A 10,029-nucleotide genomic window follows, 5' to 3' on the forward strand; every position below is an offset into this window, starting at 1 on the left:
CAACATACACTGGCATTGTCCTTCAAAGGAAAACCCAGAAGGAAGGCGTGTGTCCTTGCTCCCTAATTAACAGCTCCACACTGTACCTACACATATGACCACGCCCTGAGCTGCTGATGTTGACAAGACTGTCTCGTTCACCAAACCCAACCCCCATCTCCCCTCCACACGGAGCCTCGCAGCCGCAATGTTATACAACGCCCTGCTGCCTCTGCTGTGAACCCTTCTTTTGTTCCACCTCGAGCTGTGGACCTCGAGCTGCACGTTAATCCTGCTGCTGAGGAGGCAGGTCAGGGGAGACGATGAAGTGTTAAGGTGCATGTGCACCTGACAGGGAATAAGGTTAAAAATCGGAAATAAAGTCACTGCATTCAAGGTTCTCTCACCCTGGAGGTAAATTGCAAGAAAACACAGATTTGGGGATATAAAGTTATCAGTCATCATCTGATATTCATCAGTAAAGTTAGAGACGATGCTTGAGCAGCTGTGTAGAGGATGTTTAAAGTTCATGAGAAATACTGCAGCAGCAAAATATGTCCTCTGCAATGAAAATGAAATGAAAATAAATGAAACACTATTAAGATCTGATTTTCTACCTACACTTATACAAATGAGAACAGATGCCGGGCTGACCCAAAAGATGCACACTCAGCAGTATATGAAGATCTCTGACAGGGACGTCAGGTTGTTCAGTGAGGGAAGAATGTCTATTCTTCTCTATAGGCAGAAATTCAGCCTCAGCAGAATGTAAAGTGCACACTGCTGATTCTTGTACGTAGTTTCTGCAGCTCGGGTGTTTATGCTCCCTGCTACAAGTTTTATTAAACTTAAACTAAATTTTATTATTCCATTGTGTAATTATTAGGACAATAATGTTAAGAAAAACGTATATTCCTCACTTGCAAATTTCCCCATTGTAGGACTAATAAAGGATTATCTTATTTTACCTTACTGCATCATACGCTGTCAGATGAAAGTATTTGTATATCAAAAGAGGAAGTGTATTGTTTTTACTTAATATTCCTGTTAGATTGTGACAATACAAAGAGCCTGTAATGTAAAACATGGGGAGGTGATCTGTCACTGACAAACCTCTTGCTCAGATAACAAGTTAGAAATACAGTAAAGTTATTTATCTCTCAAAAATGCTCCACATGTTATATTGTTTAAGCCAATACACGGTTAAGATGCTCAAACAACAATCCAGATCATTCAATTAATCTGTAGATTGTTAATATTTCTTATATGACTTTTTTAAAGCATGTTTTCTTAATCCTCTATGACAGCAAACTGTCTAGGTTTTTAAACACAGGTTTATGATAGCTAAACATGTTACTTATATTATATATATATATATTTATATTATCAATCAATAATGAGAATATTAGCTGAAGCTCTAAAGTTTTTGCAATGTTTGCGTAACACTGGAAATACATTGTCATTGGGATCATTAGGGCTCTACACTGAAGAGTGAGCAGGGGTTGTGTGGGAGCAAAGTGCCACCACCTGGTACAAAATGGTACACATCTTATTATGTTGAAGCCTTAGAACTAAGATGAATGATTGATTATAAAATGTGTTGATTTGTAAAAAAAATCTATATATAAAACAATATAAAAATCTTAATAATCTGATTGTTTCAAATTTTTTTCTAAGCAAAATTGCAACGCCGGCTGTTTCCAGATTTTCATATGTGAGGATGTGAGGATCTTCTTGGTTGTACATGACAGTAAACTTAGTCAGCTGTCTTTGGCTTTGAACTGTTGGTCAGACAAAACAAAAATGTCTCCTGAGGTTCTGTTCAAATACTACATGCTAGTCATCTTTGCCACAGAGATAACATTTTCATTAATTTTTTTGTTTGTTAGTCAGTTTGCAGGTTCTTGAACAACTAAAGGTTGGATGACCACAGAACTTGGTTGAAGGATGTGGTATGAATCAAGGAATCAAAGTCTGGTGTGGACCTGGAGCAGGGGGCAGATCCAGGAGTTTTGTTTTCATTTTCGTTAACATTGTGAGATAGGACGTGCTTCAACATTTTTGTTGATTTCTAAAAGATCAATCCATGGATCTTGAGGAAAAAAATCTAACGTCTTTAGGGGACTGATATTTATGAGTGTGGGGAATTAGAAGATCCAAATCAGAGTCCCAATCTAGTGAATTCATATGCGGTTTTATAAGGAAGTGGCGGTATTTGCTCTACCCTCTTCTAAGTGCCATGCTAGTTTCATTATAATTTTCATTTTCCAGACAGAATGTCAGATAAAACAAATCAAATTGAATGTGTTTTTATTAAATGTGTTGTTATAATGTGTTGTTAACTTATTAATGATAATTGTGTAATGACTGTATATAAAAACCACAGACTGTATATAACACCATAGACTGTATATAATAGACTGTATATAACACCATAGACTGATAGAGTGTATATAATAAACTGCATGTAAAAACATAGACAAATAGACTGTATATAAAAACCATAGACTGTATATAGAAACTACAGACTGTATATAACACCATAGACTGTATATAATAGACTGTATATAGAAACTACAGACTGTATATAACACCATAGACTGATAGACTGTATATAATAAACTGTATATAATAGACTTTATATAAAGAACTGTATATAATAAACTGCATATAATAAACTGTATATAATAGACTTTATATAAAAGACTTTGTATAATAAACTGTATATAATAGACTGTATATAATAACCTGTATATAATAAACTGTATATAATAGACTGTATATGAAAGACTTTGTATAATTAACTGTATATAATAGAATGTATATAATAGACTGTATATAATAGACTGTATATAATACACTGTATATAATAAACTGTATATAATAGACTGTATATAATAGAATGTATATAATAGACTGTATATAATAAACTGTATATAATAGAATGTATATAATAGACTGTATATAATAGACTGTATATAATAAACTGTATATAATAGACTGTATATAATAGAATGTATATAATAGACTGTATATAATAAACTGTATATAATAGACTGTATATAATAAACTGTATATAATAGAATGTATATAATAGACTGTATATAATAGACTGTATATAATAAACTGTGTATAATAGACTGTATATAATAAACTGTATATAATAGAATGTATATAATAAACTGTGTATAATAGACTGTATATAATAAACTGTGTATAATAGACTGTATATAATAAACTGTGTATAATAGAATGTATATAATAAACTGTGTATAATAGACTGTATATAATAAACTGTGTATAATAGACTGTATATAATAAACTGTGTATAATAGAATGTATATAATAAACTGTGTATAATAGACTGTATATAATAAACTGTGTATAATAGACTGTATATAATAGACTGTGTATAATAAACTGTATATAATAGACTGTATATAATAAACTGTATATAATAGACTGTATATAATAAACTGTATATAATAGACTGTATATAATAAACTGTATATAATAGACTGTATATAATAAACTGTATATAATAGACTGTATATAATAAACTGTATATAATAGACTGTATATAATAAACTGTATAAAAACACCCACAGGCCACACGCTACTGGTGGCGAGGTGGGCGGGGCTGAGTAGAAGCCCCGGATGACGCTACGTCAGTAAGCACCAATCAGATGGCCGGATCTTGGACAGTCCATGTTTTGCTTTTTTTCAACTTCGCACATGCGCACTTCATTTCAAAAATGGCGGCCGTACAAGGTGGTGTGGTCGACGCGGATGAAGAAAAGGACATTAAATCGGAACCATCGAGCGATGGCTGGGGAAACAACAATGCGAGCGACGGGAGGGTGCTCTCTGCGTCGCCGGGCTCCAGCGCTCCGGCCGTGGGCAACAAACCCGCGGCGGGAACCCCGGAGGACCAGCAGACCTTGCTGGCGGTGCTGCAGTTCCTCAGGAAGAACAAACTCACCGAGTCCGTGGAAATTCTGCGTCGCGAAGCGGGACTACCGGAGGATTCACTGAAGGGGGCTGACTCCTCCGGGGCAGGCTCGGGAGGTGCTGCCGGCAGTGGGGACGCAGAAGGCGCGGATGCGAGCTCTCTACTGAGCCGGGTTACTGTGACATCCTCAGCCGGAGTCCAGGCGCCAACAAAAGGTCTGGAGCACACTGATGAATGGTTAACAGCAAACTTAACCGTAAATACACATAATTACAAACAGTGATGACAATCGATCACTCAGGGAGGGAATACAACTTCACCATAATGCTTTAATAATATAAAACCTGTTCAAATAGTTGTGCTGAATGGATTTCATTGAATTTTAATAAGTATTTCATACAGTTTTTACTGTGCTTACAATTGTTTTATGCTTTAGGTATTACTGATAATGTTTTCATAAAAAATGTTTAGATAATACATATGTGTCTATTGATATCAGAGCAAAAACAAGATTGAGAGTGTAATTTCAAATGTAGAGGCAAAATTCATTGTGATATTCAGACATGCCTTTTAAATCAATTTCTAGAAAGTAAGATGAGACAGTCCTGATTAAAGGTCCACTTGCTAGATTTCTCCAGAACTTTTACTCAAGCTTTCATCAGATTTTCATGGAGTGACATCACATGACATCAGCCTGTGAAGTGAAATATTTAACTACAATAGTCCACGTTGCTCTTATTCTGTAGCTTAACTGAAAGTAGAAGTAAAATAAGAATAATGGCTGACTGATGGTACACCAGTAGAACAATGTTGTCCTGTGTCTGCACGTCTCACTCTGACTTGGTTTTACAGCAACAGCAGGGGAGGATCAGCCAGACGTCAACGTGGTGCTGTCAGCGTACAGCCAGCAGGGAGACCCGGCTCTGTACCAGGTTTACTACAGCGGCCTGAAGAGGTTCATAGAGACGGTTCTGGACTGTCACAGAGCAGAACTGTCTCAGGTCTTCTACCCGCTGTTTGTACACATGTATCTGGAGCTGGTGTACAACAATCATGAAAGTGAGGCCAAGGCTTTCTTTGACAAGTGAGTGTCCAAGTTTACAGTTTTCCCAAAGTTAAAGCACTTCGATATAGGTATTATTCAATCTGACACCTTTTTTTCTTCTATCTTCCATCTCAGGTTTAGTGGGGACCAGGAGTGTTATTATGAAGATGACATGCGCATTTTGTCTAGCCTAACAAAGAAGGAGCACATGAGAGGCAACGAGACACTCCTTGACTTCCGCACCAGCAAGTTTGTCCTGCGCATCTCTCGCGACTCTTACCAGCTGCTGAAGAGACACCTGCAGGAGCGTCAGAACAACCAGATCTGGAATATTATCCAAGAGCATCTCTACATCGACATCTTTGATGGCATTCCACGCAGCAAGAGCCAGATTGATGCCATGTCTGGCAGCTTGGCAGGAGAGACTAAGCGAGAGGCCAACAAGGCGAAGGTTTGCTTTATACACTTACGTACATAAAATTAATTTAATTTGTCCCTCCACATTTTTTTTACAACCTTGCTGAATTGATGACATGTTTCTTGTTTCATTGTCACTCGACGTGCTTTAGGTCTACTATGGATTGCTGAAGGAACCAGAAATAGAGCTTCCACTTGATGATGAGGATGAGGAGGCAGAGAATGAGGAGGGTAAACCCAAGAAGAAGAAACCAAAAAAGGACAGCATGGGCTCCAAGAGCAAGAAGCAGGATCCTAATGCACCTTCTCAAACTAGGTAGGTACTTTTTTTTTAACACTGCATTATATTGTATCATTCTGCAGCTGCACTGGTTTTCCATCGACCGACCTTGGAAGACTAAGACAGTGGGATCCTGTAAACACATCCTGCAACACTGGAGTACGACTCGGTTGACAATCCAAGTATATTTTATCACTGCAACTTTTGTTTGCTGAATTCTCGTTAATCTTGTAAAAGCATACGTTTTGATGTGGAGGTCTGACTTTTATTGTATGCGAACTCAGGTGAGTAACTTCACTCATATTGGTTATGAATTAAAAAATGTAATTTGAGGGAAATTGATTATCTACACACAGCATTCATCTATTCCACAATTTATTGTTGTAACTTCCAAAACTGCAAGTCTGTAAATGTAAAAATGATAAATGAGACTGTAGATATATTTTTTCAAAGTGCTTCTGAACTTACAAGTCTGTGACTGATGACAATGTTTTGTTTGCTTAGGATACCTTTGCCAGAACTTAAGGACTCAGACAAACTGGATAAGATCATGTACATGAAAGAGGCCACCAAGAGGATCCGCCTGGGACCAGATAACCTCCCCTCCATCTGCTTCTACTCTTTTCTAAATGCATATCAGGTAAAACCTCATTCACATTTAAGAAACTGATAGTCTTGGCAGTTAACTACAAATTCAAACAACAGTATAAGTCATTTCTAATTTTTTATCACTTTTCCCCTTCAGGGTTTGACTGCGGTGGACTTCACAGATGACTCCAGCCTGATTGCAGGAGGCTTTGCCGACTCAACGGTACGGGTTTGGAGCGTCACACCGAAAAAGCTTCGCAAGGTCAAGTCTGCAGCAGGTAAAGCATATGACTCTACGAAAGTATCTTGACCTCTGATAACTGTTAGAAAAGAATTGAATCAAAACATTTGTCATCTTGTCTGTCTCATTTCCTCTTTAGACTTGAATCTGATTGACAAAGAGTCGGACGATGTGCTGGAGAGGATCATGGACGAGAAGACTGCCAGTGAGTCAAAGATCCTCCACGGACACAGCGGCCCAGTGTATGGCATCAGCTTCAGCCCAGACAGGTAAAACAGACTCCGATGCACTTGCGTGTTGAATAAGTAAAGACCCCCTGCAGAAAGTGAATGTATTTTTGTGTATTAAACACAAGGTAATTACTGTCAATTTTGCCTTTTAGAAACTACTTGTTGTCAAGCTCAGAAGACTGTACGGTCAGGCTGTGGAGTCTCCTTACATTTACATGTCTAGTGGGCTACAAGGGCCACAATTATCCAGTGTGGGACACTCAGTTTTCTCCCCATGGGTACTATTTTATCTCCGGAGGACATGACAGAGTTGCCCGGTAAGAAACGTCATCACCTGTTTAGAATTTTTTTTTTTGAAAACAATCCACTATGGACAGCACTGTTTACAGATGTCTGCCTTTGTTCTGTGTTATCTCCAACAGTCTGTGGGCCACAGACCACTACCAGCCTCTACGGATGTTTTCTGGTCATCTAGCTGACATCACCTGCACCCGTTTTCATCCCAACTCCAATTATGTAGCTACAGGGTCGTCGGACCGCACCATCCGCCTCTGGGATGTCCTGAACGGAAACTGCGTCCGTATATTCACTGGTCATAAGGTCAGATGAGTCACCATTTGCCATATTTTTCCAAGTATAAGAACTCTTGCTAATTGCCACATAACTATTTTACTTGAGTTGCATAGTTTGGGCATGGTAGTTTTAAAAGATGCTTCAGATTTACAGATGTACAGTATGATGCAGCACAGTTAACAGAAGGCTGTGGTGGCAACTTCTGAGCAAGTCTTTTAACTTTATCTCTCAGGGTCCTATCCATGCACTGGCTTTCTCTCCCAATGGGAAGTTCTTAGCTTCTGGAGCCACTGATGGAAGAGTTCTTCTCTGGGACATCGGCCATGGACTGATGTTTGCCGAGCTCAAAGGCCACACAGATACCGTCTATTCCCTCAAGTTCAGTAGGGATGGCGAGATCCTTGCCTCTGGTGGGTGTTCTGCAGTGTCTCTTAATACTTCAAATCAACTGTATTTTATCCAGAGCTTTGTAGTTTCCACTTACTTCTTTGTGAGTGTCTGCAACTATAAATGCACTGACCATGTTTCCTTTTAGAAAACTTACATTAAGAATATCCTGCTTTTTCTAGGTTCTATGGACAACACGGTTCGCCTGTGGGACGCATTGAAAGCATTTGATGATTTAGAGACTGATGACTTCACTGCAACCACGGGACACATTCATCTACAAGAAAACTCGCAGGAGCTTCTGCTGGGCACCTACATCACTAAATCCTCACCTGTCATACACCTTCACTTCACCCGCAGGAACCTGCTGTTGGCTGCTGGAGCCTACAATCCATGAGGCATGACTGAATTCTTAGGGGGGGGGAAATAAACGGAGCAAATGTTTGGTCCCAGAGCTCTACTAATAATTGAGGTGGATTGCAGGTCAGTGAGAATTGTACTATAAAAACATATTGTGAACTGTGGTGGACATCTAGCTGTGAAATAAGGTGAGCAGACTCCTGCCCTGACTGTCAGTCTGGAAAATTCAGGCTCCAAATTAAGCTTGTTGTTCATTCAGATATTAATTTACCTCAGAAGTGCCATTCCTAATAGAGGACCATGTATTAAAAACAAAAACATCATTGCCATGAGAGCAGCTTTGCTCATCACATGGCTAACATTTCTGTATCATAGTCTTTTATACTGTTGTACACTGTAAATAAAACAAAGTGGTTTTTTTTATGTTTGGGGCATAAATGTTTTTTTATTGTCAACAAAGAGAAACCAAACAGGAATATTTTATTACAAGCATGTCCAGCTGCTTCCTCCACTCCCAACTGCTAGAGCTGATGGCCAGAATAGACACCTGGAAGGAGAAAATAGAGGGGATTTCATTTATCAATTATGCAAATATATGATTTGTTAACTAAAAGGATGGAGAGTCTTAAGAGAACTTACATGATCACTTTTCTGTGACAGCCTGTTTTTTGGGCTTCAATTTGTAGAAAAGAATAATGGCTGCAATGCTAGCATATGTGGCCAAAACACACTAAAAGAAAAACACAAGTGTGATTAGAAATCTATAGCACTATGAGAGTTTGGACAAATGTCAGGTGTGAAACTCCGTTTTGAACACAACTCACATTCCTCCTTCCTGTGATCGTGTATGAATTGAAGTACTTGGCAATTCCAGTGAACTGGTGCTGGCCTCCGGCGTCATGTCCTCCCATGATGGATGATTAATGGTCCTACAGCGAGGGGAAAAAACTGGTGAATGAAGGATTGATACACAGTAAATGAGCGAGTTAACACTTGACATTGGCATCAGTTTGTGTGACCAAATAATTTTAAAGGAAAAGTGATAAATCTATTGACAAAGCTCATCTGCAGCAATGGTGGTGAGCTTCTTTCGATCAATGAAGTTTAGTCACTTCAAAAATGGAGACACAATCACGTGCTGTGAGCAGCTGATGGACAAACTACAGAAATAAATCAGTGATGAAAACAGCAGATGGCTGCAGACGTTTCATAACTACCACTTTAAACTGTTGTTTGACACCACCTTTAATTGTCTGACTTGGTGTTTTATCATACGATGTTGAACATTATATTACACGTTCATCTCGACTGTTTTTGACATAACTCGAGCAAGTTGGACAGATAATTCAAAATACTCTCACATGCATTTTTCATTCACATTGGGAAAAACAAATGCATTGCAACTGTCAACTAGCTCCTGTAGTTGTAAGTATTATTATAAGAGATCGTCTCCTGCGTTAATGGTGCTAGTCTTGACATGCTACTTTCAAATCTGATGGCATTACTATGAGCATTTACGCATTTTATTTCTTACGGGTTCTTACGGATTCACGTTAAGTTTGACTTTTCCTTCAGACTGACTTTCATCGGGCAGTGTAGCTCGTTAGCTAGCACACTCTATGGTGAGTTAACGTAGCTTGCTGGGTTAGCCTGCTAGCTAATTCAATTCACAGACCTAAAGTAAAACAGCACATTGTCGCAGATGTGTTTCAAAGATACCAGTGAAGCACTAAACACAGTTAAAGCCAACAGGAAGTGTCTCATGTGGTTCCAAGCGTGTTCTGTCTTACCTTTAACACACGACCCCTGAGCAGAGAGAGAGAAGCAGGTGTCCTTCAGCAGAGGCCGCAATGCTACAACTGCACGGAAGTCCCGCCTACTATCACTGACGCAAAGGTGTGTCGCTATTGGACGGAAATAATGTCGCTCCATGCGAGGGTCCACAGTGGTCGTCAAATGGCTGGAGAGGGTGCCAAT

General features: G+C 38.9%; 2 protein-coding genes across 3 annotated transcripts; one reads left to right on the forward strand and one right to left on the reverse strand.

Moving 5' to 3' along the window:
- Nucleotides 1-3,709: 3,709 nt before the first annotated feature.
- Nucleotides 3,710-8,475, forward strand: taf5 (TAF5 RNA polymerase II, TATA box binding protein (TBP)-associated factor). The gene is made up of 11 exons (XM_020084039.2): nucleotides 3,710-4,146; nucleotides 4,784-5,015; nucleotides 5,112-5,427; nucleotides 5,546-5,709; nucleotides 6,178-6,313; nucleotides 6,419-6,539; nucleotides 6,642-6,771; nucleotides 6,885-7,049; nucleotides 7,155-7,332; nucleotides 7,538-7,715; nucleotides 7,875-8,475. The coding sequence occupies exons 1-11, from the start codon at nucleotides 3,735-3,737 to the stop codon at nucleotides 8,087-8,089; spliced, it is 2,247 nt and encodes a 748-aa protein (XP_019939598.1). The 5' UTR covers nucleotides 3,710-3,734; the 3' UTR covers nucleotides 8,090-8,475.
- On the reverse strand, nucleotides 8,467-9,970 carry atp5md (ATP synthase membrane subunit k). 2 transcript variants are annotated; one of them, XM_020084041.2, is made up of 4 exons: nucleotides 9,843-9,970; nucleotides 8,877-8,981; nucleotides 8,692-8,782; nucleotides 8,467-8,599 (listed from the first exon to the last, which is right to left on the reverse strand). In XM_020084041.2, the coding sequence occupies exons 2-3, from the start codon at nucleotides 8,961-8,963 to the stop codon at nucleotides 8,696-8,698; spliced, it is 174 nt and encodes a 57-aa protein (XP_019939600.1). In that variant the 5' UTR covers nucleotides 8,964-8,981; nucleotides 9,843-9,970; the 3' UTR covers nucleotides 8,467-8,599; nucleotides 8,692-8,695. The 2 variants fall into 2 exon arrangements, with proteins under 2 accessions (XP_019939600.1, XP_019939601.1); XM_020084042.2 differs by having other exon boundaries at nucleotides 8,877-9,000; nucleotides 9,843-9,939.
- Nucleotides 9,971-10,029: the final 59 nt, after the last annotated feature.

The sequence above is a fragment of the Paralichthys olivaceus genome, chromosome 8 (genome assembly GCF_024713975.1).
Source record: "Paralichthys olivaceus isolate ysfri-2021 chromosome 8, ASM2471397v2, whole genome shotgun sequence".
In the NCBI taxonomy this organism is placed as follows: domain Eukaryota; kingdom Metazoa; phylum Chordata; class Actinopteri; order Pleuronectiformes; family Paralichthyidae; genus Paralichthys; species Paralichthys olivaceus.

Bases quoted from the DNA above. Each gene is read 5' to 3' on its own strand.
- taf5 (XM_020084039.2), top strand. From the start codon at position 3,735: ATGGCGGCCGTACAAGGTGGTGTGGTCGACGCGGATGAAGAAAAGGAC. The intron at 4,147-4,783 runs GTCTGGAGCACA...TTGGTTTTACAG, and splicing joins AGTCCAGGCGCCAACAAAAG to CAACAGCAGGGGAGGATCAG. The intron at 7,716-7,874 runs GTGGGTGTTCTG...TGCTTTTTCTAG, and splicing joins TGGCGAGATCCTTGCCTCTG to GTTCTATGGACAACACGGTT.
- atp5md (XM_020084041.2), bottom strand. From the start codon at position 8,963: ATGGGAGGACATGACGCCGGAGGCCAGCACCAGTTCACTGGAATTGCC. The intron at 8,783-8,876 runs GTGAGTTGTGTT...TTTTTCTTTTAG, and splicing joins CGATCACAGGAAGGAGGAAT to TGTGTTTTGGCCACATATGC.